Source organism: Pagrus pagrus (assembly GCF_965226575.1).
Source record: "Pagrus pagrus genome assembly, chromosome: 16".
Classification (NCBI taxonomy): domain Eukaryota; kingdom Metazoa; phylum Chordata; class Actinopteri; order Spariformes; family Sparidae; genus Pagrus; species Pagrus pagrus.
Genome location: NC_140200.1, coordinates 29,105,555 through 29,126,797, shown reverse-complemented (window position 1 = coordinate 29,126,797; position 21,243 = coordinate 29,105,555). Strand labels below are relative to the sequence as shown.

Below are 21,243 nucleotides of genomic sequence, written 5' to 3'. Positions count from 1 at the left end.
CTTGTATTGAAAAAGGAATATCGGTTTGGAATAAACCCTGTTTGGTCTCTATGAATAAGGGATTCAATATAGTGATTTAGTCTGTTGGCTAATATTTTAGTAAAAATCTTAAAATCCATGTTAAGCATAGAAATTGGACGGTATGAGGCAGGGTTTGTGTCGTCTCTATCCGGTTTAAGAGTGGGACAGCATCCTGAGTAGGAGTGGAGATATCTGTCGAGAAAATTTTTTATAGAACTCCGGTCCAAAACCGTCTGGCCCGGGGGCCTTTCCACTAGCAAAGGATCTGATAGAATCTGTCACTTCATTTATAGTTACTGTCGCATTCAGAGCCTCCCATAAAGCCTCATCTAGTTTAGGAATGGGAACATTTTTAAGCCAAGAATCCACATCACCTTTTGCTTTTGACTTGTATAATTCTTGATAAAACTCCACGAAACGCTTATTTATTGATTTCGGGTGTGTGAGTATATCTCCAGCACCAGATCTAATTCTAAGTATAGCCCTACTATTTTGCTGCCCCCTAAGTTGACGAGCTAGTAGCGTGTGTGGCTTGTCTCCAAGTTCAAAGTAACATGTATGTAGATGGGACAATTGATCGCTGACTTGTTTTGTTAAAATTGTATTGTACTCATATTTAAGGTTAATAATTTCCTGCAGTGTTTGATTGTTATTGCTTTGTTTTGTATTGTGTCTCCAGTTGAGATAACTTGCTATCAATTTCAACCAATCTTGAGTTTCTTGATTTTTTTAGAGATGCCTCATAAGAGATAATATGACCCCTCATAACTGCTTTAAACGTTTCCCACAAGTTTGAGTCTGAGGTATCAGAAGTGTCATTCGTGACTAAAAAATCGTCAAATTTACCTGACAAGTATTTACAGAAATCTGCATCATTAACTAAATAAGGACGGAGCCTCCAAGTCATTTGCTGCTTTTGCTGGTTGAAATCTAAGTTTACACTAACTGGAGCGTGATCTGAGATGACAATATTGTGATATTTGGTGTCCAGCACATTTGATAGGAGCTTAGAATCTAGTAAAAAAAAAAACAATTCCTGAATATCAGTTATGCAAGTTGGAAAAAAATGAATACTCTCTGTCCGTTGGATGCTGCAATTGCCAAATGTCTACAACGTTGGTTGAGGAGATTAGGCTATTTAAAGTGACTGATGCATTTGAGGGGCTTGATTGTTTTTTTGAAGATCTGTCCAGATGCCAATCTAAGATCGCATTAAAATCCCCCGCGATAATCAAATTTGTATTTGAGAGGCCTGGCAGTTTATCAAATGTTCTACGAAAGAAGACTGCATTGTCAACATTTGGACCATAGATATTAACCAGTGTGACATGTATAGAATATAACTGTCCAATTACAATTAAGAATTTGCCACTGTCATCACTGATAGTTTTTATATGTTGAAAAGGTATATTCTTTTTAATTATAATGGCTACTCCTCGTGCCTTGCTAGAAAATGTAGATTGAAATATATGTCCTGCCCAACTGCATCTTAAGCAACACTGCTCGGACGGTCTAATATGCGTTTCCTGTAGAAACACTAAGTCAGAAGATAAAGATCTTAAATGAGTGAAAACCTTTGCTCATTTAATAGGGTGTCCCAATCCTTTTACATTCCAGCTAACCATAGTAACCCCCTTACTTCTACTACTATTTACTGGCAACATGGCATATTGTGACAGTTATTGCTTGGGTAGTGGACACACTAAAGGCCTCAGACAGAAACATAGGACAACAAAAACACATAGGTGTACAGAACGTGTACAAACCCCCACCCTCCCCCTAATCCCACTTTCCCAATCAAAGTAGGAAAAAGCCCTGGTTAAACATACTGTTGAAGGGGGAAATCCAACTGGGCTTAGCCTGGAGCTAAGCTGTGAAAACGCTAATAGCAACCTAACAAATCGCTTCCCTTCCGATATGAAATTCCTGTAAATGAAACACCCAAACTGAAACAATTTAGGTAAATAGAAAAATAGTAAGGCCCTTATTGTGAAATAAACAGTCAGAAAAAGGAATACAAAAGATCCTGTGAACGTTTGGCTAAGTCAACATAATTCATGTGTTATATTATGTCCAAAATTAGACCTGATCTGTTGTTACACGAATTACCCGCAGATTCCACTGGATACGGTACAGCTACGGTACGGCTGCGTTACGGCTCCGATACGATTGTGCTCCGTCGTCCTCGTCCGGCAGCCCCCACCAGTTGCGTTTTGAGTCCGCTACGGCGCAGCTCCGCCGATCAGCTGGAGAAACGAAACCGAGGAATTCCCGCGATAATTACATTATCACACACGAACGCAGTTATATGTATGTGCTATAAACACAACAACACGAAGTGTTCCCGACCGACGGATTAGAAGAAGAGCTTGTATTTGTCTCTTTTTTGAGGTTTTTGTGTTTGTATCAACACGGAGTGTTTTATTTTGAAAATCAACCGGATTTCTTGTTGTTGTTTCGTGTCTGACTTCCTGTCTGCTCTGTGCTAAATTCGGCTGAATTGCTGCGTTGTGTTGCGGCGTCCGCCAGAATAGAAGTCCTGCGTATCTGCTCCGCAGGGCTGCGGACTGCCGGAGCTGGCACGCAGCAGACACGCAGCGCAGCGGACCTGGTGGAAGTAAACACATAGACTAGAGTGCTACGGATCAGCTCCGCCACCGTGGCGGAGCCGTAACGCAGCCGTACCGTATCCAGTGGAATCTGCGGGTTACAGTTTGAAGGTGGCCACGAGAGCAGCATAGCTGCTATATGAATACAGAATCTGTCCATGGTGACCAACACTCACAGTCTCTCATGGGACATCCTTACTTGGTGAGATTGTTTGCGAAAATCTCCGCCTCCTCTGGATTGTTGAACGTTGAGGTGACATTGCCATGGGTGTAACTCTCAGGCGAGCGGGGTAAATGAATCCCGTGCGGAGACCAGCAGACTTGAGCCTTTTCCTGGTGTCTTCAAAGAGTTGACGCTGTTTCATAATCTCGGCCGGAAAGTCCGGAAAGATATGAATGTGCTGGCCTTGATACATCAAAGGGGATTGTTGTGCTGCAAGCCTCATGATGAGCTCCTTGACGCGGTTGTGTATCCTGGCTATTAAGACACAGGGTCGGTTAGCACCGTTAGCAGCCTGTCCACCCAGCCTGTGAGCACGGTCAACTTCTATGTGCTTTGGAAAATGTTCTTTCCCCAACAGATTTTCAATAAAGCTGGCCACAAATTCAACCGGGCGACCAGACTCAGCATTTTCAGGCAGACCTATTATCTTAATGTTTTGGCGTCTGGAGCGTGCCTCAAGGTCCACAACTTTGTCTTGTAAGGCCTTATTAGCATCCCCCAGGTGTTTAGCCTGTAGCTCGAGTGCGGCTAACCTGTTGTCATGATCACTGGCCATTACCTCCACTGCAGAGAGACAAGAGGTGTGTTCTGTCAGTGTAGCTTGGCTGGCTTGCAAAGACGTTTCCAGTGAATTGACTCTCTCGACGATTTTGTTACTCATCCCGTCTATAGCAGAGAGAATAGCTGCACTTTCTAGCGTGGGACTAGCTGTTAGCTCCGTTACCAGGTCACCCTCATAAGATTCCGAAGTTTCTTCTTCGGGTTTTTTAGTCATTTGTGTCTTTGGTGGCATCTTTCGTCGACGTCCCATGCGAGTTTTACAAGCTTGCTCATACACTGTCTTTAGTCAGAAAGAGGTGTTTTTATGAAAAACTCGATTTATCGGAGCGGAGCTTCACCTAAACACGTCTAGTCCCCCATGCGCGCTTTAGCACCCCCAATAACCACTTCTGACCATGCTCCTACCACAGTTGACATTAGTTTTCCACAAGATACAATTCCAAGCGCACTGTGAAGGTTCAGTTCGCACTTGCTGTCGGATAATACGTTTAAAGAGTTTGTTGCGACTCAAATCCATTCCTACATACAGTGGGTACTAGTTTCATTTGGAGGATTTCACGCGAGATTCACGCGTGAGTCACGGGAGAGTCACGCGGATTTTTTGTGGAGGAGTAATTGTGTTTTCACCAGAAGCTGCAATGTGCCCAAACAACCGCCAGGTGGCATCTGTGAGCAGCAGGACACCTCCATAAGACAGCAGCACGGAGCAGTGAACACAAATAGGGAATGCAATATAATAATAATACAGCGTGGGCGAGCGGTCATAATAAGCTATAAATGCAGTGCATGCCCAAGCCCTTCAATAAAAATAATTGAAAATATTAATTCTATTCAGTCTTTGCGTTCAGTGCCGTTTTCGCGGAGAACTTTTGAGGAAAAGAAAACTATAATTTCAAGTGGACGGCGCGGTAGAAGTGAAACTCATACAGCCTGACCCCCCCTCCTGTCAAACGATCCGGTCTGACAGTGACATATTGCCTGTTCATTCATGAAAACCATCTCGAAACACTCTCAGTCAAACAAGGTGGGGAATTAGAAATCTGCGGCGCTACTAACCTAGTCCGCTCATTTTAAAAACACACCGGCAGCAGCGCCTACTGATCTGAGACGTGTCACGTGAGTTACTGTAAATGCTGTGTGGAAAACCAGCTGTGGTCTGTGATTGAGGTGCAGACGGGTGAGTTTGGAGCTGACGAGAGGATCGCGCTGACGACCGTTTCGTTACATTTTTCTCATTGAAAAACTATACAACTGGCATGTTCTGCATAAAAAAACTAGTGAAATAATAACAATTCGGTTTTAGTAATCAACCGCTTATAGTGATCAAATGTACTCTGGACCAACGTGATCACTATAAGCGGTTTCCACTGTAGTAGGCCCTAGTTAAAAACCATATTATATTTTTTATTAATAAATAAATACCCCCCTTACGGGCGCGCATGGTATTGACGCTTCAGCATGACCACAGTAAAAGGTCACCGCTCGCCACTGTAATACAGGAGGCTATAGTTTTTCAATGAGACAAATGTAACGACGGCAGCTACAGTAGGCCTATACTTCTCACTCTCTTTTTTCGGTCCTCAGTCTCGTCAGCTCCAAACACACCCGTCTGTGTTTTTAAAATGAGCGAACTACTGTACAGTAGTGCCGCAGATTTCTCATTCCCCACCTTGTTTGATTGAGAGTGTTGCTGGATGATTTCTCATGAATGAACGGGCAATAGCCTGTGTCACTTTCGGGCTGGGCGATAAAACATAGGATATCCTGAAATAACTTTTCCCCGATAGAAATAGGCAACAAGACGCGGCCGATACAAAGTTAATAGGTTTCATTCATCCATGTTTTGACAGACAACACAAACAGCCAGTGATAATGAGACCGGTGACCAGTGTTGAGACTAACGCTGTTAGAATAAACGCGATTACGTAACGCCGTTACATTCCTCTGTAATTTGTAATCTAATTAATTACTTTATCCAGCGTTACTAACGCCGTTTCCGTTACTAACATGACTTGTGTTGCCGTTACTAAAATCGGGGCCCCAGCGCGATCATGGTAAAAAAAAAAAAGCCTGCAGCCAGCATGAGTTCTAGGCTATTGTTTTTTCTTCCTTTCCTCCTCCTCACTTCATAAGCGGGCTGCAGAGTAGAGAGCACACTAGTACAACACGGTTTCGATAAATACCAAGGATAAGACAGGTCATGTTTTGCGGATATGGAACAAGGAAGTAACTGACTTGACGATGTATAGCTGCGTGACATCATTGACGAATCCTTGTAGGAGTTTATTTTACACACAAACCGACGTAGCTTCTGTGCGGCGCACACACACAACTTTCGACCGGTAAAACCAAAGTGATAGACAGAGAAGAAATGGCGAGTACAGAAGAGGAGGATAAAGTGGGAAAGTCGGCGTTTAGCAAGTGGAAATATAAACACTCTACTCTATGAAACTGGCGTGTGAAACATGCTTCTAAAAAGCCGAATTCTTTGACATATTACTTTGTTTTAGTAACGCAAAAATTACTTTTCCTAGTAATTAGTTACTTTTATAAGAGAGTAATTGAGTTACTAACTCAATTACTTTTTTAAGAAGTAATTTGTAATTGTAATTAGTTACTTTTTCAAAGTAATTTGCCCATCACTGCCGGTGACACCGTCAGCCAGCCGGCCTGTACTGCGAAGGAGTCCAGCTCACAACCTCAAGCCCCGGTCTGAGTTAACACGGAACTACGAAGCTGGTTATCAACTCAGCCTCATGCTCTGTGCGAGTTCACATCAAAGGAGGCATGTGTGTGTTTTATTGAATGTATGAAAATCGCCATGGACTGCGGAACGCATCTGGACAAGGGGGGGGGGGTGTGTGTCATAATTTCAAGTCAAGCGGGGAGGGGGGGGATCCTTGTACCTGGGTTACTGTTACCAAGGATACGGAAATAAAAGTAGCGAAGCTCCGGACAGAGTTGCGGTGATTGTATCCACTTTATGATAGGCTACATTATGAAAACACATGAGTCTATCACAACAAGGGATTTTCCAGATCAAATCCGTTGGATTATCACGCTGATTATCCATACGAGAGGTAGACTGCCGGTTCTCACGGCCCGGACTTCTGCCAATAGCACACCTATCGGTCAGAGATAAATGGAGGCGCTAATATGTCTATTAAGCTCATTACTTTCAATAGAGCCGAGAAGGTGGAACATAGTAAAATATTTTTCATTCTAGTTTTAGAGGCTGCATTTTAAAAAAAATAATAAAAAAAAATAAAGTTATTACTTTACATCACGTTCATAAGATGTGTAGTGACTGGAATTCAGACTTCCCGAGTGTGTTTTATTGAAAGCGAGACTGGGCGTGTGTGTATGAAAATCGCTACAGTGAACTGGTGCTTTGGTTTTTAGGTGCTCTATTATTTCATAGTTTCAAAGAAAATGGATTGATTGATTTTTACTTAACGAAATGAAACGAAAACAATATATATTATATTACTATATTGTTGCAACTTTAGAAAATACAATCCAGGGGAAGAAAGGCTTACAAATATGGACCAAAACGGCTCAGTAATACGCACAAAAATCCAAAAGAAACATAAATGAACTAAAAAAAAAAAACTAAACATCATGAAGTGGTCTCAATCTGTGTTTTACGCATGCCTGTGCGTCTGGCACATGTGTCTTGGAGTTCTGAATGGAGGCTGTATGTTCAGCTCCCCTTACATGTGAAATTTATAACATGAAACACAACGAAATGTCTTCACTTATGAACTGAAAAGTGTGAGGAGAGCTACTGTAGGAACCGGTTTTTCTGTTCAAAGCAAACAGCTGTGTGAAGTACTGTGGGGGGCAGGACTTTTGTCTGACAATGCACAGTACTTGAGTGAAGTATCCACAAACACACCCATTGGTCAGAGATAAATGGAGGATGCTAATGTATCGCTAATGTGTTACATTGTGTCCAGCTGTCCCTTTTTTCCACCCTTTTACTGTGGTCATGCTGAAGTGTCAATACCATGCGCGTCCGTAAGGGGGGTATTTATTTATTAACAAAAAATATAATATTGTTTTTAACTACTACAGTGGAAACCGCTTATAGTGATCACGTTGGTCCAGAGTACATTTGATCACTATAAGCGGTTGATTACTAAAACCGAATTGTTATTATTTCACTTGTTTTTTTATGCAGAACATCATCTAAATGCCAGTTGTATAGTTTTTCAATGAGAAAAATGTAACGAAACGGTCGTCAGCGCGATCCTCTCGTCAGCTCCAAACTCACCCGTCTGCACCTCAATCACAGACCACAGCTGGTTTTCCACACAGCATTTACAGTAACTCACGTGACACGTCTCAGATCAGTAGGCGCTGCTGCCGGTGTGTTTTTAAAATGAGCGAACTAGGCTAGTAGCGCCGCAGATTTCTCATTCCCCACCTTGTTTGACTGAGAGTGTTTCGAGATGGTTTTCATGAATGAACAGGCAATATGTCACTGTCAGACCGGATCGTTTGACAGGAGGGGGGGTCGGGCCGAATGAGTTTCACTTCTACCGCACCATCCACTTGAAATTATAGTTTTTTTTCCCTCAAAAGTTCTCCGCGAAAATGGCACTGAACGCAAAGACTGAATAGAATTAATATTTTCACTCATTTTGACCAGGCTACACGGTGAAATGAACCACTGACAGCTTTTTTGCCATTCAAAATGCTCATCTACTGTACAGTAAACACAGCCCGTAACTGCACTACTCGGTGTCACAGTGCGCATGCGCGAAACAAGCTGTCAGCTTTCCAGCTTTTCGCAAGCAAAACGGGACAGATTAGAAAACAGTAGAACTAAGGTATTGTATAATTGAACACACTGCCAGATTAATATTTTCAATTATTTTTATTGAAGGGCTTGGGCATGCACTGCATTCATAGGTTATTATGACCGCTCGCCCATGGATTAAAGTAGTATCAACAAAGTCACTGTTAACAAAATCAACATCTAATCTGTCCCTTCAAATTGTGTGTTTGGGGCAGCTGCAGACAGATGTGCATTAATGCTCCGCTCGTGAGTCCAGCCGCATCGGGTCCAGGCTGCTGGCACGAACGAAGCAGCTTAGAAACTGTTTAAACGAGCAATCGTGGGCTATAAGTGGATTGTTACATTCACGAGAACTTGCAGAAAATAGATATGAGACAATTTGCTCAAACTTGGAGCCAGACCCGGCCAGGCTACAGGAGAGATGAAAAATATGGAGGGGGCCAGGACCCCCATGAGAACCACTGATCCTGTTGAACGTAACCACTGTGAAACAATAAAAAACAACAACATTGATCTGATTCACCGGTGTAGCGGTCCCTCTCCCCATTCACTCTCTAGCTCTCTCGACCACAGCTGCAAATGAAGTAGCCTATGGCCTATGAACAGCGCCACTCTCCATTGCAGCTACGTTGTGGTCAAACGTGGAATTATCCTAAAACCTTTTGAGCTGCATTTCAGTACGATGCTTCCACCTAGTGGCTACAATGTGACCTACAATTTCACGCAACGCGTGAATCACGCTTTCCGTGAGGGAAACCTCCATTTGAAACTAGTACCCACTGTAGAGTTTAACGACACCCCTGATGTCAGCAGTAGCATTCTGTGGGAAGCGCTTAAAGCTACTATTCGGGGACAGGTTATATCTTATATTTCCCAAAAGAGAAGGGCTGAACGGGCTAGACTGGTGGAAATTGCAGATGAACTCCTGAAACTTGATGAAACTTACTCCACCTCCACCCCCCATCCTCTATAACAAACGGCTACTACTACATTCATAACATGACACAGCTGCGACAATCGAAACAAAGCTTTTTTGAGCAGGGAGATAAGGCAGGGAGACTCTTGGCACAGCAGGCCCGAGCAGCTAGCACTTCTAGATTGATTCCTCAAATTAAGCTCCCTGATGGTAGCCATACTTCTGATCCAGTAGTTATCTTTGATAACGGGTGAGAATATGATATTCAGCAGCCTTCTGGTGTTGAAAAATGGATGTCTTTGAAAAAATGGTTATCTTTGATAACTACTTGTGTCTTTTTCTGATTTCTATTCCACACTGTGTACTTCTGAATGCGCCCCAATTACTGCAACGACCCCTAACCCCTTAGACCGGTTAACGTATCCTCAAATTGATGTAAATATCGCCAGAGAACTGGGTAGACCCATCTCTTTGTCAGAGGTGCATGAAGCAATCAATTCTATGCAAAACAGGAAATCTCCTGGACCTGACGGTTTTACAGTCAAATTCTTTAAGGCATACTCGATGTTATAAGCCCCCATCCTTGTGAGAATGTTCAATGATTCCTTTACTGAAGGCAGACTGCCAGCGACCTTGTATGAGGCATCTATTTCACTGCTTCTGAAGAAAGACAGGGATCCTACCTCCTGTGGTCACTATAGACCAGTCTCGCTTTTAAAGGTAGATTGTAAGATTCTGGCTAAGGTTCTCGCCCTCCGCCTTCAAAATGTGATGTCTTTAATAATTTCATTGGACCAGACAGGCTTCACATTAGGGAGACATCCATTTTTCAACACCAGAAGGCTGCTGAATATCATATTCTCACCCGCGTCCAACACTCCAACTCCAACATTTTTTACTTTAGAGAAATGTGGCTTTGATTCTAACTTCATTTCTTGGGTCAAACTTCTCTATGCAACCCCATCCGCTTCTGTTAATACTAACGGCGTCCATTCAACAGGGCTGTCCGCTTTCACCCTTGTTGTTCAATATAGCCATCGAGCCACTAGCCATCTAGCTTAGGAACCATGATGAGTTTGGAGGCATTACTCGTTTCGGTCTAGTCCACAAACTGTCCTTATATGCTGATGACCTTCACTTATTTATTTCAAACCCCACATCCTCCCTCCCCTCAGTTTTGTCAATTCTTGATCAGTTTGGGCACTTATCAGGGTATAAATTGAACATAAATTTCAGCCATTATTAGATAAGTGCAAGTCAGACTTGTCCAAAACGGCTGCCCTACCCCTGTCCCTTGCAGGCCGAGTTAATCTTATTAAGATGGTTATTCTTCTGAAGTTTCTGTATCTTTTTCAACACATCCAAATTTGTTTTAATAAATCCTTTTTTGCTAATCTCGATCAACAACTTAATGCTTTCATTTGGCATAATAAACCAGCCTGCATTAAAAAACATATTCTTCAACTTTCTAAACCTAAAGGGGGACTGGCATTGCCAAGTTTTCGTCACTACTTTTGGGCCTGCAACATTAATAAACTTATATACTGGCTCCACGATGAAAGTACAGACGCCTGTCCACCCTGGGCTCATACTGAGATATCATCTTCTTCCTGTTCTCTGCATTCTATGATTTGCTCACAGCTCCCCATAAGTGCCCATAAGGTCTCACCTAATCCGGTCAGATAAGGGCCTCAAAGCACTTAATGACCTATATAATGAAGGTGTTTTCATGTCCTTTGCATCTCTATCAGAGAAATACAGCACCCCAATAGCCACTTTTTTCGGTACCTTCAAATGAGACACTTTATCCAAAAGCAGTTCCCACATTTCCCAAACCGGCCCCCTGAAGCTGAAATGGACCAATTCCTGTCTCTCAACTTGCAACAAAAAACAACTGATATCTGCCATTTACGATAAGATTGCATTTCTGAGTCCAGCCCCCAGTGTATCATCTAAACATGCATGGGAAAAAGATTTGAGGGTAGACATTACCGAGGTCCAGTGCAGGGACATTTTAAAACTGATCCACTCTTCGTCTATATGTGCCAAGCACGGTCTATTGCAGTGGAAGGTGCTTCATAGAGCCCATTTCACTAACGCCAAATTGGCAAAGATATATCCCATATATCACAGTTATGCTTGTTAGTGCTGTAAACAGTCCCCAGCCGACCATGCACACATGTTCTGGACGTGCCCGAGGCTGACCAACTTTTGGTTCGATATATTCCAAACCCTCAAACAGGCTCTCAACACAAATTAGAGTTAATCACAGTTCATCACAGTTAGAGAAGTTAAGGTTTTCACAGAAGGGATCTTTGACAGCATTCCATAAAACTTGGGACCCACTGCTGGCTTATATTAGCAATAGTGTTACTGTTATTCCTGATAATACCGAGGATGCTTCTTAAAAGTTGGAAAGAGAGAGGGAACCCCCCCATCTTATTTATTTATTTATTTTACTTTTTTTTTTTCTTCCTCTATTTTGTCTTACAGTACTTTAATTATTCACTTATGTTGCTATATGTTACTATATAACAATTTAGTTTATTGTGACTACATCTGACATGGGTTGTCGGGAGGGATAGTGGGATTCATGTTGGGGTTTTCTTTCACTCCAATGCGGACACTCGGACATAATGTAAACTGTTGTACTTTTCTGTACTGTCTGCAGAAATTGAATAAAGAAATTTTGAAAAAAAAAACATCCCTGAAGTGTCTCATAAGCTTCCTCCGACCATCTTCTCACTGTCCTTGTGGTCACAGGCTGGCTCTTCACCAGAGTTGGGCAGCGCTGTATCCATGGTGACATGGTTGAAGTCACCCGAGATAGCAATGAATGCACTTGGGTCTTGAGTCTGTAACCAGGCTATGGCGGAGTGGATGACGTCACACACCAATGTGGGGTTGGCAGAGGGAGGAATGTTAACAGTCACCACAACAACATGTGAAAACTCCCGATTGAAAAACGTCAATGTCCGGGCAACAGATACGCTCTTTGACTGTGATATGAGCAGGACTGCACCACCTGTTGTTAACTAGAACGGCAAGCCCCCCTCCTTTGCGCTTACCGCTCCCAGTGCAGTCCCTGTCGGCCCGAACAGTCTCATAGCCCTCGATGGAAATGTTGTTGTCGGGAATGTCCTGGTGCAGCCATGTCTCCGTAAAGCACATTAAACTACACTCCTGGTACTCCCTCTGACTCTTGGCTAGGACCGTTAGCTCCTCCATCTTGTTAGCTAGAGATCTCACGTTACCCATGATGAGAGAGGGGACACTCGGCTTAAATCTTCTCTTCTCTGTAAGCCTCCGTTGTCTCGATCTTGCTCTTGGATTCCGCTGCTTTATTACTCCCCTGCAACCCCTGTGTGTCCTCCATATCTCTTCGGGGATGTCTGTTGATCTGGACACCATGCCGGCCGGCTTCATAGCGAACAGGTGATCCCTCATGTAAACAATACGGCCATGTAGTTGCTGTGCAACCATGGCTCCGCTGAGTGAAATAAGTACTTTCACTGCAAAAACAAAGGCCAAAACTTTCTCCACCAGCATGTTTGGAGAGGGCACGGCTCAAGTAAGAGCTAATACAAAAAACTAAAAACAATATATTAAATAAGAAGCTAAAAAGTAGTAAATTATAAAAAACAAACTGGAGCAACTGCAACAGGCTGCATGCATGGTGGCGCATGCGCACTACGTAAAAAGTACGTCTAAAGGGTGTATCACAAGCCCTTTTAAAATAGGCCCAGAAAAGTCACTATTATCAATCATAATCACTCAGAAGAAGTTAAGAGGCCATGCTAATTGATTCACATACTGTAACTTTCTATAATAACCAAAACTGTTTGTTCAAGTTGCTGTATATCATGTGTGTATATATATATATATATATCTATATATATATATTTGACCAAGCAGATTTGGTCACATTTTCAGAAGACCTAAAATAAATTAATTATTGAACCAAACTTCAGGAATGTTTTTTGTAACAAAGTAGTATGTGTTCCACTTAATCCATCACATAAAATTTAGAGTTGTAGAAATCATTTACAAGTGTATGTAAACTTTTGACCACGGCTGCATCTGATATATCTCATGAAAGACCAGGGAACCCCAAGCATGTTTGTTATTTCATGGCATGGGGAAAAAAATGGAAGACAAATGTCATTTTGAAACCACACAAGACACACACACACGACTTGCTGCATGAACAAACATTTTGACATTATGAATATAGCTAAACTGCCTCACACAGCCAGGTGTCTAATTTGACAGTACGGCTAATAAGTACGGCTTATTACATCTTATTAGTGCACACTAAAATAAGTGCGAGAGTCTCACTCTGAACTTTCACCTTAATCAAGATTTGGAGACACTGTGCAGAAAAAGCAACTAAGCTAAGCCTAAGTCAACCGATTACTAACTTTGGAATCGGGCAATCAACTGATTCTGAGTACATTTATACAGTATATATGCAGGGCAGCACATCGATATACTCACATCTCTAATGTTAAAAACAGATTTCCAATTAATTTCGGTGAATCTTCACACCCTTATTGGATTATATTTGGTACAACTTCCTCCTTGAGACTCCAAGACATAAGGGAGAGGGATGGTCTTGGGTTACTCAGCGACTGTCTCACTCCGGCCTCAGATTCATTGTGTAGTGAACGTGCAGCAGTCACTCACTGAACTGAGACAGTCTCAGTCTCAGCCATCTGGTATTTCATGTATCAGGACAGGTATAGCTGCCCTCTTTTCAAAACAGTAATGTCATGTGTGTTTTTGTATATGAGCACATATGAGCACATTGTGTTAATGTTAATATTATATCAATCTCGATGATGTCATACATCTAGATTGCAGTCCAAGACTAATGTTGTTGAGTAAGTACAGCTAATGTTAGCAGTCTGAGTCACCTATGCATGTGCTGTCTTGACACCCCTTCACACCCCATTCCTCTTGCAAACGAATGATGCGAATCAGTGACTGAGAGCACGCTTACTTGCAAATAATTGACAGCTAAACTGAACTCAGTAATGAACAGATTGTTTGCAGGAAGTGATTCAGTTTAGTTCCTTTACCCAAATAATTTGTTTTTTCAAGGACACGTTCACAAATGACACAGCTCTACACATAACATTTACCACCTGGCGGAAAGAAACTATAATCAGCAAAAAAAATAACAATTTCAATAATAATTTCAAACTTTGTAGGCCGTTAGCACCTGAATCACTCATCAGATCTTGTTGAATTTATTATTCAAGTTGAAACTCTTTACTGATGTACATTGTATAATTTGTTTCTAACAAAATGATGTAACAATGGTCAAAGGAAACCAAAAATCATCAACCCACTGAGGGACGGATTCAAAATCAAACAGATCACAGGCTGATCCAACTTGCGTGAATTTTATCATGGCAACTCATAATGTGACTCAGTAGTGCCTGTATGCACTCCTGACATCGTCTGGGCATGCTCCTGATGGCATCCATGAGCTCCTGGAGAGGTGTTCAATTTAATTAATGCCTTTGTCATCCAGGAAATGCCTACATACTCTGGTCACATGTGGCCAGGCATTGTCCTGCACCAGGAAGAACCCAGGGCCCACTGCACCACTGCACTACGTAACAGCAGTCATGGTACCGCTGGCTATGGCATGGAGGTCTGTGCAACCCTCCAAGGATATGCCTTCCCAGACCTTCACAGACCCACCGCCAAACCAGTCATGCTGGATTATGTTCCAAGCACCATAAAGGTCACAACATCTCCAGACTCGTTCACGCCTGTCACATGAGCTTGGTGTGAATGTGCTCTCATCTGTGAAGAGAACGGAGCGCCAATGGCAGACCTGCCAATTCTGGTGTTCTCTCACAAATGCCAATCGAGCTGCACAGTGCTGGGCTGTGAGCACAGGTCCCACTAGAGGACGTCGGGCCTCATGCCACCCTCATGGAGTCAAGTGAATTTCAAGATGGCGGTGCCCTGTCTGGCTGCAGCTGCAATGGCTCATGATAGCACTGGAGATTTAATAGCAAATTACCAAGCCAGTTTGCGTAATTTCACTTTGAACCTGCAGCGTAGTTACTCCAAAACAACATACGACCGCCAGGAAGTTCTAGATTTAAGTAGACCCATGAGTTCAGGACTCGTAGATGCGACCACTCTGGACCTTCTACGCAGCCTCCGACTGCTACGCCAGCTACATCCAGTGGCCTATGAAGCAGCGGAGCCTCGCGCCAGTGGTGTCTGCCAGCGGAGGAGACGGAAGCGGTGTGACAGGAAGCAGAAGTGAGGGTGTCGAGCGGGGCTAACAGCTAAGCTAAAGGCTAACGCCTCTTCCTTCTATCCTGCTTTCTAACGTCCATTCCTTGGAGAACAAACTGGACTACGTGAAGCTGGATTTAACATCAAAACGGGAGATGAGAGACTGCAGCGCCATAATTCTCACAGAAACATGGCTAAAACCATCTGTTCCAGATGACGCTGTTAGCATAGAAGGGCTAACAACATTCCGGTCAGACAGGAGCGGCTCTCTCACCGGTAAATCCCGGGGCTGTGTCTGAATATACGCCTGCAACAACGGGGAGTTGGTCTCAAGTCACTGCTCTCCTGATGTAGAACTACTCACTGTAAAATGCAGGCCTTTTTATCTACCCAGTGAATTCACTGTTATCATCCTCACAGCAGTGTACATTCATTCATTGTGGCAGGGGACTTTAATCAGGCCAAGATGAAAACTGTGTTTCCTCACTTCCATCAGTATGTGGATTTTGTAACCAGGGGAGAGAGCATGCTGGACATGGCCTACAGTAACATCAAAAAGGCATTCAGGGCTGCACCCCGCCCCCACCTTGGCTCCTCAGACCATCTCTCTGTGATGCTAATTCCTACATACAAGCCCCTGCTGATCAGGAAAAACCCCACAGTGAAGCAGGTGAGGGTTTTGCCTGCAGGAGCTATGGATGCATTACAGGACTGCTTTGAGTGCACGACGACAACATCAACTTCCTAAACAAACTCAACAACCACTTTGGGAGGTTTGAGGAACTCGACACTACAACTATTCCTCACCCGGATGAGCAGCCTCTAAGCCTGGACACAGCTGATGTCCATAGAACCCTGAGGAGAGTAAACACCTGGAATGCAGCAGGCCCGGACGAGATACCAGGACGGGTGCTCAAGGAATGTGCTGACCAGCTGGCAGGGGTTCTCACAGACATCTTTAACACCTCGCTGACCCAGGCTGTGGTACCAACATTTATAAAGACTGCTACAATTACCCACAAACCCACAATCTCCTCCCTCAATGATTACCACCCCGTAGCACTCACTCCCATCATGATGAAGTGCTTCGAGAGGCTGGTAAAGGACCACATTGTCTCCAGACTCCCCCCCCACATTCGACCCCTACCAGTTTGCTTACCGGCCTAAACGCTCCACAGAGGACGCCATCTCCTCTGCACTCCACCTGAGCTTAGAACATCTGGAAGGGAGGAACACACATGTGCGAATGTTGTTTCTGGACTTCAGCTCGGCGTTCAATACCATCATCCCGCAGCATCTGGTGAGCAAACTGCCCCCCCTTGGCTTCAGCACCCCCCTGTGTAACTGGCTGCTTGACTTCCTCTCAAACAGACCCCAGTATGTGCAGGTGGGCAACAACGCCTCCAGTGTCATCTCCCTCAGCACCGGCTCCACTCAAGGCTGTATCCTCAGGCTGCTGTTGTTCCCCCTGATGACCCACGACTCCTGTGCCAAGTCCACTACTAACCACATAGTGAAGTTCGCGGATGACACAACAGTAGTGGGCCTTATCAGTGATGACAACGACACGGCCTACAGAGAAGAGGTGAAACACCTTGTGGACTGGTGCAAAATCAACAACCTCGTCCTGAACGTTGACAAAACCAAGGAGATCATCGTCGACTTCAGGAAGAGCCAGCCCAGTCACACACCACTCCTCATTAACAACACACCAGTAGAGAGAGTCAGCAGCACCAAGTTCCTGGGGCTGCCGATAACAGACACTCTGACCTGGTCCCATCACACCGGTCCCATCTTGTAAAGAGAGCTCAGCAGCGCATGCACTTTCTGCGCCGGATGAAGAGAGCACACCTCCCCCTCCAATTCTGACCACCTTCTACAGAGGCACTATAGAGAGCGTACTGACCAGCTGCATCCCTGTCTGGTCAGGAGCCTGAAGTACCTCCTCTGACTGGAAGTCCCTGCAGAGGGTGGTGAGGACAGCGGAGAAAATCATCAGGACTTCTCTTCCTCCCATCCGTGACATTGCAAAAAAAACGCTGTCTGACCAGGGCTCAAAACATCAGCAGAGACACCTCCCACCCCCACCATGGACTGTTCTCTCTGCTGGACTCTGGAAAGAGGTTCCGCAGCCTTCGAAGCAGAACAGCTAGGTTCCATAACAGCTTCTTCCCACAAGCCATAAGACTGCTGAACACAAAATAAAATCAACCCCCTCCCCAAATTCCTCCCTCACACACCCACTCAGGACTGCTTAACTTGACTGTGCAATATAATAATACACATTGTGCAATATATATCTTTATATTTTTACATAGTATTTATGTGTACAGTTTTTAATTTTTTTTTAAATTGTATTTATTATTGTAAATACTTGCTGCTGTCAATATCCTGTGCTACAATGAGCCAAATGCCACAACGTTTCATTCTGATCTGCACTGTGAGGTGTACTTTTGAATATCAATAAAGAAAAGTCTAAGTCTAAGTTGTCACGTCATTTGCACCAAAGCAGGCACAACTGATTCACGATCACTTGTGCTTCCTAAATGGACAGATTGATATCCCTGAAGTGTAACTGATTTGGTGAATTGGTGTTCTACTGTGACGATTAAGTGTTCCCTTAATTTTTAAAGCAGTGTAAATCTCCTGAACTCTGCATGTGACCTGCTGCTAATACAAAGTACAAGGTAAAGGTATTGTAATTTTTTAAAACACAAGGGTTTAAAAACACAAAACTCTGTTTGAGTCCTTTGTGTTCCATCTATGTGTAGCATAGATGATGACTTGAGTCTCTGTGCAGACACCTCACTTCGCCAATATCACTGATGGTCTGTAGATGGGTACCAATGAAGTTCTGGGCAGTTTTTATCATCCTGCTGTAAAGCCTTCCTCTCCTGGACTGTGCATGTGATGTTTGTGATGTTTCCAGTAAGGCTGCTTTCTACTGCTCCTCTGCAAAAGTGTAATCTTGCTCTGGAATCTAGCCTTCCTAAGTTTTTATAGGAAGTAGAGCCTTTTCAGGAGCCACCAGGGTGGTGATGTGTATTGACCAAGACAGGTTTTCAGTGATTGTAATTCCAGGGAACCTAAAACTCTTCACCTGCTCCACCTCAGCTCCACTGATGTAGACAGTGGGGTGTGTCTTTGCTTCCTTTTTTTCTAAAATCAACAATCAGCTTCTTGGTTTTGCTGACGTTGAGTAGCACCACTCTGCAAGATTACTGATTACCTCCAGATATGAACTCTCATTGTTGTTTATACTACTATGGCTGATGATGGTGGTGTCATCCGCATACTTCACTGTAGAGTTCTCTTGATGACTGGGAATGCAGTCATGGGTGTACAATATGATCAGGAGGGGGCTGAGAACACAGCCCTGGGGGCTCTGGTGTTGAGCACTAACATAGACGAGGTGTACCTGCCAATCCGTACTCTCTGGGGTCTCTCTTCCCTGTCGACTCTGTTTGTGGACCACTACAATGGGGGGAAATGGAATTAGTACCGAAAGAGCAATTACAAAAAGTAGCAGGTTAAGGAACCAAACTAAGTAACATGTTCTGTCTGTCTGTCTGTCTGATCGATCACCTCTGATCCATTTCAGCACTATGTACAGCCTCGCACACCACGCACACACATCTTAAACAGAGGCCTACTCATTTCATCATTTCAATGATAGATAGACTTGTGGGGTCTACAGTGATCAAAATATTGGGAAGCCTTAAAAGCATAAGCCACATGCCAGTTTATTTGCATCTCATCGCGTCTCATCGTACCCATCACTTTAATGACACTTCAGGCATCACTGCATGACATGACCACTCCCTCTTTCTCTTTTAAAATCAGATTTAAAATGCATGCAAAATAGACAAACAAGCAAAATTTGAGAAACTTCAGTAGGAAATAGAAGAAGGACTGGATAGATAAAATTAAATATTATCCAACATTTATTTCATAGTGACAAAGGAGGTTCCAAAACCAATCAAATACGTGCTAGCCTCGGTCGAAAAACAATGGTCGCAATTGTATGTGTCAAACCTGAGGTTGATCCCTCCACGTCTTGGATGGTGTCAGGCAGGGGTCTACTGGCAGTCTCGGGTAGCAGCAGGGTGAGCACAGAGCCCAGCAGAGGGCACAGACCACAAAGAACCATGGGAGCCTGTGGACTGATGTTCTTTAAAAGGTGCATCATGGGAGCAAGGACCCCTCCAGCTCGAGCACACATGGAGCCCATACCAATCCCATTTTGTCTGTGAGTGACAGAGGAGCGAGAAGAGAGTCAGAAACACACCATTGCTGATAAGCCATTAGAGAAACTTTTGACCTATATTGATCATTATCAACACGGTAATGAGGGGAAGTAGAGTTGAAGCAGTTGTCTTTTCGTAATAAAAAATAAATCAAAATCTGTCACATACACTGACACGTGTATGAATAGTGTTTAGATCATGTCTTTATGTTTTGCATATTCAACATATTAACATTACTACAACATTACATGACTAACATTACAACTATAAACAATCACTCATTCTTCAGAGTAACTGTTTGTCAGTAAAAGTATCAAAATGATCTGCATTAGCTTTACTTTTTTGTGATAAACTTTACAAAACAAACAAATTCACACAGAAAATAAAATAAACAACAACATTAAACAGTAATGTGGAAGACAAAATGGTCAGAGATGGTCAGAAAATACAGATAATTATAGAGATTAGGTAGGGTATGTGTGAATTAAGTGTGTTAAAATGTGTTTGGAGTGGCAGTGACATGCATTAGTGTGTGGACAAGGGAGTATGGCTTCTGAGTGGTGGAGAGAGTAAAGGAGAAAAGGGGAGAGAGAGAAACTAAGGAAACACTTAATCGTCACAGTATAACACCAAGTCAGTTAAACTTCAGGTATATCAATCTGTCCATTTAGGACGCACAAGTATTTGTGAATCAATTTCATCTGCTTTGGTGCAAATGAGAGCGACAACAGATGCAATGGAGAGGCAAAAGCAAGACAACCCCAAAAAATGGAATGGTTTTGCATAAAATGGAATGGTTTTGCATGTGGTGGCCACAGACAATTGGACTCTCCTCATCCTACTGATTCTTCTCTAGTTTTGTGTTCTGCCAGTTTCCTTGTCACTACTGGCAGTTCAGGTTGCACACGTAGTCCAGCTCCTCCCCCCAGGATGGCGCATCCGTATGTGCTGTCACAAAAGGTTTGCTGTGTCTCTCAGCATAGTCTCAAGAGCATGGAGGAGATACCAGGAGACCAGCGTTACATGAGGAGAGCTGGACAGGGCCATAGATGGGCATCAACCCAGGAGCAGGACTGGTATATGTTCCTTTGTGCGACAAGAAGCAAGAAGAGCACTGCCAGAGCCCTACAAAATGATCTCCAGCAGGCTACTGGTGTGCATGTTTCTGACCAAACTGTCAAAAACACTCCACAAGGGTGGCATGAGGGTCCGACGTCCTCTAGTGGGACCTGTGCTCACAGCTCAGCACTGTGCAGCTCGATTGGCATTTGTGAGAGAACACCAGAATTGGCAGGTCCACCATTAGCATTCCGTTCTCTTCACAGATGAGAGCAGGTACACGCCGAGCATTTGTGACATGAGTGAATGAGTCTGGTGACGACGTGGTGACGTGCATTAACATTATGCCTGTAACATAATCCAGCATGGGTCAGTGATGGTCTGGGAAGTTATATCCTTTTGCAACAGTGACTTATTACTTATTTCTCTCCTTGATTCTGTCGCACCTGTCTCCACTAAGACAAGAAAATCAAAGAAATCTACTCCCTGATTTACTGATGAAACACAAGATCTCAAGCAGGAAAATGGAACGTGCATGG

The 21,243-nt window shown here is 43.5% G+C and overlaps 1 protein-coding gene across 1 annotated transcript in view; it reads right to left on the bottom strand.

Annotated features, from left to right (window-relative positions):
• The window catches only part of LOC311271467 (organic cation transporter protein), a gene marked incomplete at its 5' end in the record, with an annotated part of 60,343 nt that overhangs the window by 17,763 nt on the left and 21,337 nt on the right, over positions 1 to 21,243 (bottom strand). The window contains 2 exon segments of the mRNA XM_084377163.1: positions 18,817 to 18,872; positions 19,434 to 19,645. Coding sequence (XP_084233289.1) covers positions 18,817 to 18,872; positions 19,434 to 19,645 — 268 coding nt within the window.